General features: G+C 34.1%; 1 protein-coding gene and 1 long non-coding RNA gene across 3 annotated transcripts; one reads left to right on the top strand and one right to left on the bottom strand.

The window, feature by feature from the left end:
• The first annotated feature begins 4,285 nt into the window (after positions 1–4,285).
• LOC136271419 (uncharacterized) lies at positions 4,286–10,230 on the top strand. 2 transcript variants are annotated; one of them, XM_066071433.1, is made up of 2 exons: positions 4,286–5,068; positions 8,375–10,230. In XM_066071433.1, the coding sequence occupies exons 1-2, from the start codon at positions 4,747–4,749 to the stop codon at positions 8,764–8,766; spliced, it is 714 nt and encodes a 237-aa protein (XP_065927505.1). In that variant the 5' UTR covers positions 4,286–4,746; the 3' UTR covers positions 8,767–10,230. The 2 variants fall into 2 exon arrangements, with proteins under 2 accessions (XP_065927505.1, XP_065927506.1); XM_066071434.1 differs by having other exon boundaries at positions 4,299–5,068; positions 9,925–10,230.
• A 3,614-nt stretch (positions 10,231–13,844) lies between these two features.
• Positions 13,845–19,329, bottom strand: LOC136271789 (uncharacterized). Its single transcript, XR_010709789.1, has 6 exons — positions 19,078–19,329; positions 18,781–18,966; positions 15,882–16,071; positions 14,897–15,158; positions 14,575–14,760; positions 13,845–14,438 (listed from the first exon to the last, which is right to left on the bottom strand). It is a non-coding gene; the product is annotated as an uncharacterized lncRNA (long non-coding RNA).
• Between the last annotated feature and the right edge of the window lie 469 nt (positions 19,330–19,798).

Raw genomic sequence — 19,798 nt, 5'->3', positions numbered from 1 at the left:
TTGGGGTTTACTCTGGTGTTAGGTTGGGTCTGATCGGTACTGTAACTTGTATTTCCACCGTCATTTATAATCAACCCAAGTGCATAGCTTTAAAAAATATTTTACAGTATTGATAATTTTAAGCTATAGCAAACAATATTTGAACAATCTCAGAAGCGTTGATAGACTGGAACGTCTGAAATGATGACTGACGCATTATTTTTTTTTTTCACACGATAACAGAAAGATCCCTTTTGGATATTCGGAATAAATTGAAACGAATGAAATGGTTTGGACGTAGTTCTAAAAACAATAAGCAAAATTAATCATGATTGGATTAGACATGACTCGTTTGCGTACAAACACTTTTTGATATTATCATCAAATTGTTTGATCTGAGAGAGATAAGTTCTCTCGGTAATCTCTTACACTGCACCAATCATAATAGCTAAAGAACTGCGAATGCTAACGCCCGTTTCCCGCCTATATTTTACGTCCAAATATTTCGAAATTTCTGTCGGATATTCAAAATTTAAGTCTTCTACTAAAAAGTATAAACAAATCCTAATCAATTTATATAAAAAAAATTAAAAAAATGTAATCATATTAATTATCTTTAAACAAAAGTTTTACTAACGCGGGATCTTAAAAAAAATCATTGAAATCGGTCTCTATGAGTGAGGAAAATATGTTTTAGCGGCCAATATGTGCATAAACACTTAATAAAAACATATTTACGATATATATTAAAGTAAAATTTCATTTTAATTCTTATCTGTTAATAATTTTGCGATAATTTACAAAGCAAAATTCTTTTTTTGGAATGTATTTCGGTCTGCAGACATATGTTTCCCCCGTGAAACAACAAACCCTTTGGTAAAAATATGCTAAATAACAATAATTAAATCCCCTCAAAAGGAATATAAAAAAATTAAAAAAAATCCCCTCAAAAGGAATTTTTGATTCACGGGGGGGGGGGGGGATGTTTTAAAAAAAAATTCCTATTTCTGTTATTTTCTATTATGACATGAGCTATTTTAACCCCAAATATAAAGTTATCTCTCTTTGTTTGACCAAATCATTTATATTTATTGAAAATATACATAAATGTTTACATTATAATAAAAAATAACTTTGATTAGACAACTTTCAAAAAATGACTTTTAGTTAGGCGGCTAGACAATGCTATCGTTCGCAGTCCTTTGTCACATGGGGGTCGAGTATACGACGACGACCATGTATGCAGCATCGGCGCCCTTGCATCTATGGTCGATTGTAAACAAAGCCTCCCAGTAGGTATTAGCCTAAGAATATCCAGTGTGTTGTGTCATTGTATTTTTTCCGGAATTATATTTTCTCTCCATGCTGATTTTGTTTTTTTCTATTATATACTTACGGTGTTTTAAGCACGAGTTTCGGACACAAGTCCCTTCAACGATTTTCATCTCGAGTTATTTTAATAGGCAACCATGTAAGTTTAAAATGGTATAAGTAGTATATGCTGGTGTTAATTTTCTTAATGTGTCAGTAATAAGACAGAATTTTGGTTTATATCTGTAACTAACGATATCGCTATTTTAAGTATCATGCTATTTTCAGTGCATACTTTTCTAGGCCTTTTATATGGAACTATAAACAGTAAAGCTTAATTCCTTTATGTATAATTTTGATATGTATGATATCATATGATAATTTGATAAGAATGTATAATTTTGATATTTGAACAGTTCATTTATTGTTGGTACAATTTTCCAGATTTCACAGAATGTCCCTCAAAAGGACTGGTGTCTGTTTCCAGACGTGTTTTGTTGAATAAATTGAAGATACATAATCTTTTTGGATATTTTGTATTACTGACTAAACACAGTGCCCTTATAAATTAGAAAAAAATAGAGAGCCAAGTGGATATGTTTCAAGAAATGTATGTAACTTTCTTAAGATGAAAAGTATACAATTTAAACAAAAAAGATATGGTCACAGTGGTTTAGCATTAAACGTTGTATTTTGTAAACAAAAAAATCATCGGTAGTTGTATATTCTGTATTCTAAGACTGCCAGGCAAAGACAACTAGACTTTTCTGCCGTTTTCTTTACTTTGCAAAAATAATGCTATAAATTTTATCATAAGCAACTGCATGACAAGATAATCATTGATAATAAATCAAGGATTCTTTAAATCTATCGATTATCTACTATATATCACATGCATTAAAAATTCAAAAAAGATCTATCTATCTATCTATCTTATCTATCTATCTATCTATCTATCTATCTATCTATCTATCTATCCACAATGTTTATGTGAATTATTTTATACCTAATGAAATATTACTTATTTAACAAGCATAAACATGATACATATAGTATTCCTAAATACATGTAGACTGTAAATCCCAAAATCAGAAATGACGTGCCATCAACAGGTCAATAGGCAAGAGTGTCCACTTAAACGTTTATGTGTTTTGAAAAAAAAAAATTTCTCTAGCTTTCTTATATTGAGAGAAATACATTGGTTATCGCATTGCACAGAAATTTCGCTCACATAATTATTTACAATAACGTCACATGATAATAAATTCATTGTATAATTTTTAAAATCTAGATTGCTTCAGATCATGTTTTGAATGATTCAGAGGTTATAGATTTTGTTTGATTATTACAACTATTCAAATGTTTGCCTCTCTTTCTGTTTTATCTGGCTGAGTTTGACTAAAGTTAATTAGTTTTTTTATTATGAAGTCGCAAGTATTTAAACGTATTTTATACAAGGTTCATCATGACATAATGTCAGTGTAGAAATACTTATAAAATATATAAACTAGTTTTGAGTAAGTTCGAGATACTATATTGTCAGTATGACTTTATAAGTTGTCCAGTTTAGATTTTTGTAACGACTAATTATGTTGTAATTACGACTCGTGTCTTAAAACCCTTTGAACCACTCATTATTTCGTAATACCGTTTTATTTTGGCATTCGTTAAACTTTGAAACTCGTCGTATGTTCAAACAATTATCTTGTTATTACAATTTTATAACGCATAAACCTTAATATACTATCCTTTTAAATTAATTTAAAATGCGATATTTGTTTTAATGAAAGTCGATCGATATAAATTTGAAAGCATTGTTTATGTTTGTCTTTATATAGAATTAAATTGTGTTGTGTCTATTTCAATTTAGAAAAGAAACTATCTCTACTCAAATTCGAAATGCAATACTAGACTACATCATGCTATGCTGTAAAATAATAAATGCTATTTTTCTACGGGTAATAGGTACTTTTTGTAAAAACCCTGATATGTATTTTGTTGTCAATGTTTTTTATCTCAACCAAATTAGTTATGAAATAAGATTCTGCCATTTAGAAAGGGACTTCGTGGCTATGGTATTTAAATTACACTAATTCAATACATTTTTACAGTGCTGAATATTTGTTATTTGCAAAGTATTATCTAAATGAGAAGATAGAAAATGAGAGTAAATAAAAATGCCATTACCCTAATTGAGCACAAAGTGCTCATTCATGGCATGGGTACTGTGACATTGACAATTTCCATGCCATTAAGACAAAAAAAAGCGTGTCTGTTTAGAGGGTACAGTTCTCTAGCATATCATGTAAGTTACCCTTGAATATCTGCAAGTTACATTGCTTTTACTTTTCTTTAACGAATAAATTGTGAAATTTGTACATCCATCAAGTACGTCCCAGTTGGTAAAATGTCTACATTTTAAGAAAAAGTGTCCTGTTATTTAAAAAAACAAAGACTAGGATTTAAATAAAAATAATAAACACAAAGATCAAGTTTATAATTATTATAACAGATATCAACACGCTCATGATATATAAAAACAAAATAATTTATAAACCTGGTATTCAAACAAAACACTCTATTCATATTAGAAACGTACGGAAGCCCATAAGTGCCACTTAGAAAAATATTTTACCTTTCGGCAGCCACATAATTATTTCCCGGCCGCCAGAAAAAACTTGGCTTCCTGATGCGCACGCATGGGAGATTTTTAGGGAGTTGTGGATACACTCTGATTTATAAGTTTTATTAATAATTTCTGAAACTTGACATTAAATATCAATTGCAGAGCTTAAGTTTTTGAGAAACTTGTGGAGTTGAATGTATAGTAGACTTTCTAAAATCTAAAATGATTTAGATATTACTTTGTGCCTAGTATTATACATTATATGGTAAAACATTGTATTTTAGAGTTGATTTATAACTTTTAAAACTAGATAACCGTTCAGTAAATCTTTACATTAATAGGATTTAACCATTCAGGGTTAAATCCATTTATCGAAGGGCCAATATGCTTATTCCAATATTCAATGGGTCTTGCCTTGAATGTACTATTATCAGTGTTCTCAGGCTCTTTTGGCCTTTCGGATATTAGTAACCTCAACCAAATCTGTGACGTCATACGCAAGTTCGTCAGTCTTCTCGAAAAAATTCACAAGGTAAGATGTCTTTAAATTTCGCTTCACAAATCTGTATTTCGGCCCGTAATTTGTCAAGATACTAACGTTCAAGTAATTTGTGGTGACAAATATGATTGTTGAAGCGGTAATTAGGTAAACAAAATGATCCGATGACCGATTATTCTTGTCGATTTGTGGGGATGGTATACAAGCTTCATCCGCGTGCAGACAGCAGCATGTCCATCGGTCTACACGTAATTTCTGGCGTATTGATGCATTTTTCTATTTCTTAACCTGATATATTTTTGTTTTGTATTTACATTCCGAGCAATTCGGCATGCCAAAAAGAAAAAATCGAGAGCCGGCCCAGCCAACGACGAGGTCCAAGAGGCAACCCAGGCACCACCATGGGGCAGTTGCTGCTAACCCCCAAGCTCAGTCAGCACCCATATCTATTGACCCTGTGGCACCAGCACAGACGACAACATCGTTGTTCTCCAGCGAGCAGTTGCAACAAGTGTCCCAAGCGGTGGCGGATATTCTAGGCCAAAATCGGACACAGCCAATGCCCATCGAGCCGCTACAGCCAGGCATGGGGACGCAACCAATGCCCATCGAGTCGCTACAGCCAAGCATGGCGGGCCCTGATCAATGTACAGGTACAGTGCCTGAAATTATTTCTGACAATTGTTTTGCCCAAACACAGAGTTACGAAAGTGATTTGGGCCATGTGGTGCCTAATAGATTAAAAATTAAAATCGCAAATGGGGAGTATGTCAATTTGGGCCTTTTAATTGCTAACTTAGATGGGGGTGACCCCAATGATGACATAAAATTATTTTCCATGAAAGAGGGTAACCTCACCTTGGCACCCAAGTCAAAGGCTAAGACCATTACTGATATACAGGTGTGGACAGACGCATTTCTTATTTTCGCCTCCATATATACATCAGCACATCCCGAAGCAGCTGTACAATTGTTCAAATACATGCATACAATTAGGTTGGGGGCAAGTAGAGTTAAGACATTAGGATGGCGGGATTATGATATACAATTTAGGCTGAAAAAGGAGGCTAACCCCTCCATGTCATTTGCCATTGTTGATCAAGAGCTATGGCTCTTGTACATGTACAGCACACATATAACTGGTACCCAGATACAATCACAGCAGACCCCTCTATTGAAGTGCTATGATTTCAATTATAAGGGGCAATGTAGCAAATACCAGTGCCAATACAAACATGAATGTATTTTGTGTTCACTCAATCACCCTTACATTAGGCATAAGACACCTTCAGGATCTAGTTTGAATTTTAGGTCTGGTGGTGGGCAGACAGCATGGCGGCCTCAGCTCCCAAGGAGGCCCTCAGCCCCAAGTGCAGCCAGTCGTGCCCCTTACTCCCAGTCATTTAGACCTCAGTAACATTGCTGCTAGCCCAGTCAAAGTTTCAAAATTACGGGAATTTTTAGTTGATTATCCACTCAGTTTAGTGGCCTTAGAATTAATACAGGGATTTTCGTTTGGCTTTAAGCTTTGTTATGAGGGTCCACGAGTAGCCACTGATTGCAAAAACCTCAAATCCATGTCAGGGTTAGAATATGAAGCAGTTCAATTAGTATCACAGGAAATTACATTGGGCAGAGTAGCAGGCCCATTTGATGACCCCCCTTTGAAAGACCTAAGGTTGTCACCAGTAGGCATGGTACCAAAAAAGGGAGGCTCATATAGATTAATACACCATCTATCCCACCCCCCTGGAGCCAGTGTAAATGATTTTATAGACAAAAAGTATTGTTCAGTTAGGTATTCTTCTTTTGATGAGGCGTTAAACATGCTCTCTAAGCTAGGTCATGAAGCGCTGGTAGCACGTTTAGACATAAAAAATGCTTTTAGATTATTGCCAGTTCACAAATCTGATTTCCAGTTACTGGGGTATAGAATTCAGGGTAAAATATTTGTGGATAAGTGTTTACCTTTTGGGTGTTCTATAAGCTGCTCAAAATTTGAGAAATTTTCAACATTTTTAGAGTGGGCCCTCAAGCAGCAAGCCAAGAGCAATGATGTTGTTCACTATTTGGATGATTTTTTGGTAGCAGGTAGAAAGGGCACTCAGGATTGCGCTAACCTTATGTCAATCTTTAGTTTTATCTGTTTAGAGTTGGGGGTGCCATTGGCACATGAAAAAACCCTTGGGCCCACAACCAATTTAGTTTACTTAGGTTTAGAAATTGACACAATCAATATGTCAATCAGAATACCTGTGGAGAAATTGCAGCAACTCAAAGCACAGCTTTTGTCCTTATTAGATAAGCGTAAGGGAACATTGAAAGAGCTTCAATCTCTCACAGGTTTGCTCAACTTTTGCATTAGGGCTATCCCAGCTGGTAGGGTTTTTTTTAGAAGGCTTTACGATTCTACCTGCGGACTATCGAAACCACACCACAAGCGCAGGGTTAGCTTGGAAATGAAGGCAGACATACAGATGTGGCTAGTGTTCTTAGATTGTTTCAATGGAATCACATCATACAAAATTATAGATTGGTCCAATGATTACGAATTTGAGTTGTTTACAGATAGTGCAGGGAATATAGAGTTAGGTTGTGGGGCAATCCTGCAAAAGCAATGGGCATTTATGCGCTGGCCAGCACAGTGGGAAGGGACAGAAGTCATTAGGGACATTACATTTCTTGAACTAGTACCAATCGCCATGGCATTTAGTATTTGGGGTACAAAACTAGCTGGCAAGAGAGTTATTCTTCATACAGACAACCAAGCCCTGGTATCAATTCTCAATACTCAAACATCCAAGTCTAGTAGAGTCATGCACTTGTTAAGGAAGTTAGTTTTGCAAGGGTTAGTGTACAATATCCAGTTCAAGGCAACACATATAATGGGTCTCGATAATACTAAAGCTGATGCTCTTTCTCGACAGCAATGGTCGCGTTTCCAGGCCAGCTTCTCAGACTCAGAGGAAGAGCCATCAGTAATTCCCCAGTCCTTTCTTCAAGTCATCTCCAACTTAGATCTCAAGAGCTCTTGAGATACTCCATGTCTGACAATACAAAGAAATTGTATGTCACTGCAATCAATGCTTTCAACTCCTTTCGTAGGGCTTATTATCAAGTAGAAGAGTGGCCTCCCCATCCCAATCAGTTGGTTGATTTTGTCGCATACTTGTCTTATAAGCAGTTTTCACCTAATACAGTTAAATCATACATATCAGGGATATCATACTTCTGCAAGATCCGCAGCCTGCCTGACCCAACACAGGCGTTTGTACTTAAAAAAGTCTTGGTTGGGCTTAGTCGTAGGAATGGGCGGGTTGACGACCGAAAACCACTTTCATTCGAAATCCTATCCAGCATCATCCATTTAATGCCTACAATATGTAAATCAACCTATGAAGCAACTCTGTTCTCAGCCATATTCTCCACAGCATTTTTCGGGTATTTTAGAATGGGGGAGCTGGTACACAACTCGTTGCAAGACCCAGGTCATGCCATTCAATATGGGGATGTAACCTATCTCGCACACAACAATACTGTTCACATTTTTCTTAGACATTCAAAAACTGACCAGGAAGGAAAAGGTTCAAGTATATCGCTAACCCCCACACTACTGCCAATATGTCCTGTACGCATAGTTCAATCATTCATGCAGGCAAGACCCACCAACCCGGGGGCATTTTTTTGCCACCTTTCAGGAAGACCAGTCACTAGGTACCAAGTTGCATCAGTATTTAATTTAGCACTCAAAAAATTGGGGTTAGACAACCAATCATACAAACCTCATTCGTTCCGCATTGGGGCAGCGTCCGCTGCTTGGGTCTCGGGTACCAGCGCACATGATATTGCTAGCAAGGGGAGATGGAAGTCCCGTTGTATGTACAGGTACATAAGAAATTAGGGCTAATGTCACCCAACACAATTAGTATTTTAAATTTTGTTTAATAACCATTTTTTAGGTCCTAGAACGATATGGATCCTTGGTTCTTCCATTGTCAAGCATGCATTTTGCTACGCTAGAAAATCCCAGTATGGTGCCAACCTAGAGCTAGATCGCCATAATGCTACCATATTTTGGCAAGGCAAAGGGGGAATGAGGGTGGAAGAGATTTGTTCAAAAGTTAGAACACTGCTTAAGGTACAAAATGCACCCCATATGTTAGTCATCCATTGTGGTGGTAACAACATCCCCGCTTCCAAAGGGGCCAAAATAGGTGATAGGCACGCTAAATCAGCCGACCTGCGTGACAAACTAAAAACCGTGATAGAAAAACTAATTCAATTACTACCTTCCACCATAATTATATGGTCCCAAATTCTCCCACGCCTGCATTGGAGGGGGGGGTATTAATCAGCCGGCCATGGAGAGAACTAGAATGCGGGTTAATAGTTATGTGGCTACTCTTTTAATCGGGTTGGGGGGAAAGTGCATCAGGTACCCTGAATTACATAAAGCCAACACAGGCATGTTTTGCAAAGATAAGGTCCACCTTTCTGGAATGGGAAATGACATGTTTTTGTACAGATTGCAACAGGCATTGCAAGCATTTTTGAATGATTCAAGTGTCAAAGTGTCACCTAGAGTTGGGCAAAATGGGCCATGGCTGCGCTATGACTAATTGTTGGGTCATAGATTATTTGTTCATAGACTATTGAAGGTCTATGGTATTGTAATTTCACACCTAGTATCATTTTGTGGTATTGTCTTGGTCATGTGATAAGATCAAGTATTTGAATTTGCCTTTATTACAATTTTTTGTGGCAAGCTATTTCATTTTCTTGTGGCATGAGTGCCATTTTGATTTTTGACAGCCCATTATTTTGTTTATAACATACAAAATTTACTCAAATTGACTTTATACTTTATTGGGTCCAAGCTTAACGGTCGGGGGATTGCCCTACTGGTGGCGCAGCCTATGCCTTGGCATAGTCTCATGGCGTCTATTTGGCTCACCAGTAGTGCTCAACTATCTCCTATTTGACATTGTATTTGCATTTTTATCTATACTAGGTGATCAAGCAGGTGAGCATCTGTTCCCAGGGCTCACCATTCTTGCTTGTATTGTCTGGGGATGCCCAACAAGGCAATAATTGATGCCTGGCTCCCTTATTGTAAGCAGCCGTGGCCTAAATCGCCAATAAAATCATTATGAGGTTATGTTTGTATTGTTATTTTTATTACTCCTATGCATTAGGCATCTTTGATAATAGGATTTAACCATTCAGGGTTAAATCCATTTATCGAAGGGCCAATATGCTTATTTCAATATTCAATGGGTCTTGCCTTGAATGTACTATTATCAGTGTTCTCAGGCTCTTTTGGCCTTTCGGATATTAGTAACCTCAACCAAATCTGTGACGTCATACGCAAGTTCGTCAGTCTTCTCGAAAAAATTCACCCCTCCCTCCCAAACCCGTCAATTTTATTTTTTTTTCCCCAATGTAATGTTTAAACGTTTGCTATACTTAGTTCCGCTGCTCTCTCGTGTTTTTCTTGTTATAATTTCAGAGAAACACTCATTGGTCCATCTGATCTTCCACCAACCCAATCGTCACGGCTGTAAACAAGTTTACCAGGAGTGGGAGCTCTCCAGGCGTCTATTTGGCTCACCAGTAGTGCTCAACTATCTCCTATTTGACATTGTATTTGCATTTTTATCTATACTAGGTGATCAAGCAGGTGAGCATCTGTTCCCAGGGCTCACCATTCTTGCTTGTATTGTCTGGGGATGCCCAACAAGGCAATAATTGATGCCTGGCTCCCTTATTGTAAGCAGCCGTGGCCTAAATCGCCAATAAAATCATTATGAGGTTATGTTTGTATTGTTATTTTTATTACTCCTATGCATTAGGCATCTTTGATAAATAACCTGAACTTCAGAGGACTGTTAAGTAAACATGTATAAGTAAAGGAACGCACTGCCTTCTATATGTTTTAATTGTATAATTATTATGTATAAGTATTTACCAACGCAGATTAAAGTCAGTTTTATTGACCACGACAGCTAGTAGAGGCAATATATCACGAGAGCGGATCCTGCTATATTTTATAAGGATAAACTAGGATAAGTGTGCACTAGCATTCGTGGCCATAAAAAGGAAACTATTTAACTGACTGTGTTTTACACTCTTATTCCAAATCACATGGAAGGCAGTACAATAAAAAGATCATAATCTGCCACAGTGTCTCTGGATAAAAAAAACGTACATGTTCAGTTAAGAGACTTTATATGAATGACATGACTGATGGTCAGCATACCAAATTCAAGCGTGAGAACATATTGGCTAAAAAAAGCAATCAACAGAAACGCTGGAATAACTTATTTTCATACTTTCCTTAGAGTTTTAAAATATGACTACAAGTTATATATAACATAACAAAATAAGGGGCATAACAAGGACAGCTTGCTTTTTTTATCAATTCTTATAATGAAAATAATCATGCATGTAATCTAGCTTTCGACATGTTTATCTCGTGGTGTTTACACATTTCCTTTTAGGTAAACACCATGTAAAATACAAAGCAGCGGCTGTGTCAACATCCATCTTCTCAACCAAATATAAATACACTAACACTCACGTTTTGCAAAATCATTTAAGTGGCGGTCGCCAGATAAACTATGTATTAAATAGAAGTGGGAAGACATATACAAAATATGGTATAATGTCAGTGAAATTCCAGATTGTGGAATAAGTTACATGACACATCTTGTATAATGTCAGTAAAAGTCCAGATTGTGGAAAAATTACATGACGTGTCTGGTCTGGTATAAGTAAATGCAGGAGAACAAAAACCCATTTTTAACCATTATTTTATCTTTAAAAAAACTGTCTCTGTTTACAGTTTACAAAGTGCTTTCCCATGGACATAGTGTAATGATCTAATACAAACCAATGATTTGCTTATGAAATTCTACTTCTATAATTCACAATTTTTAACATTAATTTAAGCTAAATATTGACTTTGTTAAAGAAAACGGAATGTTTTCCGAATCCGCAACACTTGTCATTTACCACAAAATGAGGAAAATTGTGAATAGCATTTTCTGTTTATACAGTCATGTACTTTAACATGCCCTTGCAATTTTGCATTGCCTACGAAACCAATATATAACGTTTAAATGCGAGTTATGACTTCTAAGCTACGTAACTACTCCTAATGTAGGTCGTTACAAATTAGCAGTTTCAAAATAAAGTATTTTAATGAAATACAACAAAATTCTTAAGAATGTCCATTAAACTGAACAGATTATTTGATTATTTTTTAAACATTTATGTTGTTTAACGCATTGACTAAATGTTCCACCATAAGTTCAAATTTTATCAATTATACCATGTATGTAAAACATTTTATGTGACTGAATGCAGAGGTAAAATAATGGCAAAAGTATCGATCATTAAATATTTGCGTAGCAAAAAAAAATGATTGCTTCAATTTTTGATCTGCTGTTTTTATTTGATGTACATGAGTTACACGTACTGGTATTTGAAGAGATAATGTTAGAGAGGGTAGAATAGTTTACCAGTGCTCTGTCTTATTTGATTTTCCAATCACAGGAAGAACCTGTGTCATTCAGTCAAAAAAGGTCTGAAAAGGTGACTAAATGGCAGGGCTATGTGATTCAGTTTCCTATTATAGTTCCCTCTCAGTCGTATTTCAGTTGACTGAATGACAAATAAATTCTTCCTGTGAGTGAAACTATAATACACTGTTTTATTGTTAATTTGCAAATAATTCGGTTTGTGGTTACGGCAAAGGACATGCATAAAGGAAAATTCTTTGTATCTTCCTCTTTCAATTTGCTTAAAAACACACATTGTAGGTCATTGATCAATGTAAATAAGATACAATGTCTTAAACCAAGGTCATGATATCTATTGTGAAGATAAAGATGATAATCTCTTGAAATGCAATAAGACTAATATTAGTTGCTTGAAGATGTTCAAATGACGTAACTACATGTGCAACATTTTGCTTATCGATTTTCATAGAAAAATAAATAAATGTATGGTTAAGTGGTGTGTTAAGAAGTTCAATCAAACGACATCATTACAATGTGTAGACAGGTGACAGACAAAAAGCCCTGTAAAAAAGGCCAGTTGGTTTTATTGTCATCTAGTAAATGCAATCATTAAATAATTGTTGTGTGGTGTATTTTGTAGTATAAGTACTCATTGTTTTTCCTCAATCTCATTTAATAACCAATATCGGGGTATGACTCTTCATTATTCAGCTTATGGTTCAACGGAAGCTTTTTCAAGGATTCTAACATAGTTCGTCTTCCGGAAAAATAGTAAGTTTAAAAGCAGTCTTCCTGTAGGAAGTAATCTTTATAATTTAGGCCAGTAGGAAAGCGCATCGTAATTTTTGCAATGATGTATATGTACATGTATATGTATATTTATAATACAAAATCGGTGCTTTTAAGATGACGAAATAATAATCTAAAATAAGTACATTTTTATTATCTTAGCTAGGTTTAAAAAAAACTTAAGTATAATGAGAAAATACTTTTGTGAATATTTTTGGTTTGGCAGCTTCAAAAATCATCATTAATGGAATGAAATAATCATACAGATATCAATGTAATACATTTTCTAAGATGTTTCTTAAGTTTGAAAGTTCACTAAAAAGAACTCACTTTACAAATACAATGCCAGACATGCATACGTATGCATGTATGCATACGATATAACATACATGTTTTTGTATGTATGCTTATATACTGTCTAAAATTGATATGACATACTCGTATTTTGAAATGGGTGTAACATGACAAATTTTATTATTTATTACAAAGAACCACTCAAATCTTCGTATCAACCTGCATACATTTATCTTAAGTACACATTAATTATCGCAAACTAAAAGTGCAGAAATGCGATGTTACGGTAATATTTTGTCTACATACCAATGATATATTTCTAGCTACAATAATATGATAAAGAAAAAAGAAACAAAATGATAGACAGGATAACTTTAATATAAAATGAGCATTTTGGCTAATAAGTTTTGAACACTTAATAGGGATACGTTTTACCCACATGAACACAACTGTTTGACATGTTCTATTAACAACAGCAAACATAAAGTAGTGATAGGGTTCGAACAGGTATTTCTGTAGAATACATCTCTCTTTTAAAAAAAAATACACCTATCATTTGTTTCCAGTATGTGATAGATAACAAATCTGGTTAAAACATAGTTGTCAAATGATTCAAATTTAAAACCAACCAAAGAATGACATTAAACTACAAACAGCAAAAGTAAAACTTTTTTTCAATTTTTTAAAGTACATATTTTTATGTTTGCGATTATAACATTTATCGGAGCTATATAATATTGTTCCATTTATGGTGAAGCAGATTGCAGCTAATAAGATGCGTTTTTTTTAAAGGCCACTTCATGAATTATTTTTTTGTTTCATATGAAGGCGCTGTTAACGTTTTAAGTCGCTCTCTGTCATTTGTCTGCATTATTCCCTTACAACAGCATACTGACAATCACTGTCAGGATCAAAGTTGGGTGTCTTTTGGTGTCCTCTTTGGGCGGCATTAGAATCTAATTTGTCTTTTTCCTCGCCCTTTAACTCAACATTGAGTTTCCTCTCTTTACATTTAGACGGATACGAGTACTGGTCTTGTTTCAATTCCTGTTCTGTTTTTGTTAGGTCTTTACAATTAGGTGCTGCTGAGGAAACACTCATATTGACTTTTGTATTGACCTTATTGCCGGTAGGGTCAGTAGCATTATCGGCAGTTTGGTAAAGTTCGTTTTCAATTAGCTCTCCCTTAAAGCTATTGTCGTATACTTTATTGTTTACTGCTGGCAGGGTTTCTGGAGATTTTACTCTGTACAAAATAAAATGCCACATCAGTGTTAGTTAAAAGATGTTTTTTTGGCAAACTTCAAAAAATGTTTGAACAACTATAAAGTATCATGCCTTTTTTGAACGCAAAATACGGTGATGATTATGATGGAAATCAAAAGAACTCCTCCAGCTGTTGCGGCGATGTAAATAACTAGAAAAGAACAAAAACACGTTGTTTAATAAAGTCTTGTCATTTGAATTTATTTGAAAATTTAATGCATTGCATGATTTTGACTAAAAAATGCTTATAATAACTGCTTTTAGTTGTTGAATGGTTACATACGTACTTGATTCTACTTCAAGATTATCTTTGGAAAAATATTCAGTTGATTTTGTATTATTGAAATGATCAGCATTTTCTGTAAACCAAATTTTAGTTGTAACAGTTGTGGTTTTCAGTGAACTTGAAGTTAAAGTCGTTGCTTCTGTAGCCAGTTCTGGAGTTGTTTCGGATGTAAGTATGTTTCTAAAATCTAACCAAAATAGAGTAAAATGAATAAACGTGTCTAAACTTATTTGATTTTTCTACATATTTATCTACTTAATTTTCAAAGGACTTGTCATGATAAAAGAGAGAGAGAGAGAGAAAGAGAGAGAGAGAGTTTTTACCACAATATTGTTCAATTTCGCCGGGATCAAGCGATGTCACGTTGTGAACTTCCGTTCCATTTGAGCAGGCTTCAAGCCTATCACTGACATACAAAAATACAGAAATATTATTCCTTGGGTTTGAACCTGCGCAGATAACACTGTCAAACATCGTTTGGAAGATTGGAAGGTTTGGAAAAGTGTCGATGTTCAGGCGGAGGCATACGTTAAGAATTTTCAAGGTTGTGTAATTTGAATATACTGCTTTAAAGGTTGTGTTTGCCTTGAAAGAAAACATAATTACATTTATTATATATTAAGGTAATATTCCCGACAAGTCTCATTTCAGTGATATTTAAAGTGCAATAATTTTTCAAAATTGATAACCTACAACATTTTAAGCAAAAAGTACAAAATGTATGATTATATGTTACATGTAGTCACCTAACTGTTAGTTTTTTTTGGGTTTAAAAAAATGTTTTTCTTCTAATATTTACATTTACCGAGTACGATTCCTTCTATTTCGTAAGGAAATAACACTTTCATAATAGCTCTATAGAAACTGACAAAATTCATATCTACAAACCCCGTTTATCGATTGGTCAAAACTTACAGCGACCTAAGAAAAATCACAGACTGCACGAAATAATCATGATGATGTCAGACTCAAATTCCCATAGAAGACAATATAATATGACAAGTGTGTAGTGGTACGAGTTCCATTTTAATTTGTTATGATACAGAGTTATCATTCTTGCGTGAAAGCAAATTTTTGCAGTAAATGTGAATGAACGCAGTGTATGTCTTCAGAGTTATCAGACATCTTGATTTAGGTGTCTTATGGTTTATTAAACTAATAATTTAAGCTAAGCTGAGCTGTCTTTTAAGGATCTAAATTCTCAATCATTTTGAATTTCTTCAGTCATGCTTTGATACAGTTGCATGTTTTGTATAAAGTTTAGTTTAACTCTGTCCTTGTTTTGTTTAAAAAGATATCTATATATACCGTTAACGATGAAAACGAATATTCAAACTGGACGGTAGCAATGATATTTATTTCGTGACATCGGTTGGCAAATTCCTTTTCTAATTTTTTTTTAGATTATCTAGGCGTAATGAGATATTGTTGCAATCTAACGGTCGAATTTCCGAAAATCTCCAAACTGCTGAATATGTAACGGAAACTACTGGAACACCTGTAAAAAGAAAAAAAAGTGTTTGATATAAACACCCACGCATATATGTATAACCCAAGTGAATAAAATGTATAATCACGTCATATAAAACCATGCAAAGTTTGATAGATTTCACTAAATATTTTTTTTTAAAAAGGCCATCAACCAACATTAACTTAACGTATCTTGATTTCATTGCACATATGATCATTATATTTTAAATGAATATGATATTTTCTATTTAATCACCACAGAAAGGTCATTATTTCATAATAACACAATATTTATAAAGAAAATCCATTTAAACTCAAGAAACAAACAAGTTTTTGGAAGAATTATTTTTTCGTGCGGAAGGTTTTGTAGACGAAAATGACAGAAAAAAGCAATTTTCAATGAATTTTCAATATACTTTTCTTTTTATTATACGTTATTCATTATTCACATTTTTAACATTTGATAGGTTTTTGACATGTTCCATAGGTCCAATGTGACTTGCTCAAAATTAAATTTTGAGAGAGTGATAGACGTTTAGCATAAAATTATGCAAGCATATAGAAAAAGTCTGAATTTTTTAAAGCCAAGTTTTGCGAGAATTTTACCATTGAAGCCATATATCTAAAATTTGACATAACTGACTCCTATATTTTATTATGTAAAAAAAAATACTGAATACATACCTAGGCAAACAGAATTTATCTTATAAAATGTTTAATATTCAAAATGTTTTTATTTCAAATAAAATTGTAAATATTAAAGAACTTGTCTTTTTGAAGTGCTAAAACTTCACAAAAATATTTATGCAGCTTTTCACAATTTTTTCTCGTTATTCTTCTATTCAGTGTGACAATTATGCTTAATTAAAATCAAAACCAACATTTGAAGAAAAAAGTTTGCTTAATCAATAATACTGACAACAAATCCTTATCAGGCTGAAATTGCATTTTAGGTGCAAAAAGGTCAAATTTAATTGGCCATAACTCAGAGGTTAACACTGACCTCCCATTATCTTTGTATTTTTAAGTATGTTTTGTCTACCAATTTCATTGATACACCCCCATGACATTCTTGATACAAGAACATTGAGGAGTGGGATATCTTAATAATGAAAATATTACACAGCCATGTACACATTTGTGTAGGCCTAACACTAGTTTCTCAAATCAACTGTAAGACAAATATCTAGATCTGGTTAAATACAAAATCTCAATATCCAGGTAGCTGTGTCAAAAATTGTCGAATTAAAAGATTGTTAGAAATCTTAGAATATTCATTTTTTTTTTCTGAAGGTTGTACATAACACATGGCAATATGAATTGCTCATCTGCATGTATTGTATGAATTGGAGTTGGTGTTTTGTAATTTCTTGAAAAAAGGTTTGAATATTAAAGCAGTAAGTTTTCATCAGTCAGCCGTTCGAAGAACAACTTTCATACATAGCAATTGCTGCAGCTGTTAAAGACAATGCATCTTAACTGAACAGTTGAGTGTATAATTTTAATAAAGTGGTTCATGAAGAAAATAAATTTTTTGACACTTTATTTTCAATGATTGTGTATCATATAACACCGTGCCGGATAATTATGCCAGTGCCAAGGTGGCATTTTTGCACCCGTATAAGATGTAGTTTCGGAAAAATCAATGTATACCAAATGATAAACATTGTCTAGAGAGTATATAACCACTTTTGTTTTTAGTGAGTTTCACCTGACAGGTGATATATTTACCTTTAAAAATTGATATCCCATCGGAAAATGATAATTCCCATAGGAGAATTGACTCTCCTACAGGAAATATTGACAATCCTAAAGGATCTTTTATAAGTCCTGTAGGAATTATATTTCCTATATGAGAATAGTAATTCCTGTACTAGGAATTTGTTTCAGACATGTAGTTTTCCTATAGGATATTTAGTTTTCCTCTCGGATTTTATAAAATCTTATCGGAATTGAAATTCCTATAGGAAGTCCTTGTATTCCGATAGGACATTTCAAATTACCTATTGGAATATTGATTTTCCTATGGGAAAAATTATTTTCCTATAGGAATTTATTTTTGAAAGGTAAATATCTTACCTTACAGGTGAGATACACTGATAACAAATAACAATTAACTCTTTAAGCAATGGTCTATCATATGGCATATTTGAATTTTTCGATATATGCAGCTTAAGGGGGTGCAAAAATGCCACCTTGGCACTGGCATAATTATCCGGCACAGTGTCATATTCTATTAGAAAACTTAATGTCCTTAATTTTAAAGCTCTTGAGAGCTTTGCATCAATGCTAGCAACCATGAAAACTGCACATTGTTTACGATTATCTTAGACAATTATAAACACAGCTCCACCGTGTCTAATACCAACAAGGAACTTATATGATCGTGATCGGTTTGTTTAATATAGATTTTGAAAATATCTAAATAATATTTATCAAAGAGCTTATCGTGAATGTTGTGCCAACAGGTTACAGATGAAGAAAACTACACATTTATTTCAAAAATGCTTAGATTAAAGAAGAAATATACATGCTTTGCTTTTCGTGAGATTATTTTGAATTCTTCGTTACGCTAATAAAGAAGACCAGTTAATTCAAGGGTACACTATGTAACATCAATGATTACATAGTGACATTTTTAAAATGTTGTTCTACATATGTAATATAGAAAGCTACAGCGGAAGTAAAATATTGAAATTAGAAAGGACACACTATTGTAAAACAAAAATTTACGTACGTTTGCATGATGATAACAATGGCGTCCATTTTCTATCCTTGCAACTAAAAGATTGCACTTCTCGACCTGTACGGAATATGTAACCACGGTAACACGTAGCTTTACACCACAAATTGTCTTGACAAGATACAATGGCGTTCTCTACAACATTGTTGAGATTCTCAACAGAGCAACAACCGACAAAACCTGTGAAAATGTACAAGTATTTATTAAAACCACAACTACAATGATAACATAATAAGTAACAACACAGTACGAATATTTATGAGTGAAATAGTTTCTAGATGAAATACTTACCAGTCGATTGGACCAAAAACATCAAATAAAAAAGTGCTTTCATTTTAATCAGGAAAATTGTGATTTAAACGTTGATAAACTGCATAAGTAACCCGCATACAGAGATGTGTAACAATATACAGTTAAGCAATTTTCCACAATAGACACCGTTTCCCTTCCGAAGCCGGACGGATCACTTCACGCATAGCGTTATTCATCATACATTTTATATCACCTTGCAAATAAAAACACAAACTAAGCATAGGAAAAATGCGCTTTTTTTTTATTAATTTCATTTGAATATTAACTTGGTTGGTAACACAGTGCAAATGCATGCATGAAAATGCTAATCATTATTGTTTATTTGTATTTGTATATAATATTTGCAAGTGTTTCAAAACTAAATATGTTTAAAGTGTAACCAGGTTTTAACACGTTTTTGATACGGGTATTAACATACATCCTGTTTACACGTTAATCATGATCCCCCCCCCCACCACTTTAAACAGACGATGACCACTTATCTTGAAAACTATTAACATCCACTTTCGTAAAATATATATATTATTGTTCATTGTGTCTAGAGATATCAAGTTGTATGTACGTCAATTGGTATGTAGGTCAAGTGCCATTTCTTTTTAGTGGGGGGGGGGGGGGTGGGGTTGTAATAATACTCCTGAAACAGGAAGCTGCCAACTATCTTAAAAATGGTAAAGATCCCACCCCTAAACTATATATACTC

The sequence above is a fragment of the Magallana gigas genome, chromosome 9 (assembly GCF_963853765.1).
Source record: "Magallana gigas chromosome 9, xbMagGiga1.1, whole genome shotgun sequence".
NCBI lineage: Eukaryota > Metazoa > Mollusca > Bivalvia > Ostreida > Ostreidae > Magallana > Magallana gigas.
Note: the sequence above shows the minus strand (reverse complement) of the source record. Positions and strands in the feature narration are given on the sequence as shown.

Bases quoted from the DNA above. Each gene is read 5' to 3' on its own strand.
- LOC136271419 (XM_066071433.1), top strand. From the start codon at position 4,747: ATGCCAAAAAGAAAAAATCGAGAGCCGGCCCAGCCAACGACGAGGTCC. The intron at 5,069-8,374 runs GTACAGTGCCTG...ACCATTTTTTAG, and splicing joins GGGCCCTGATCAATGTACAG to GTCCTAGAACGATATGGATC.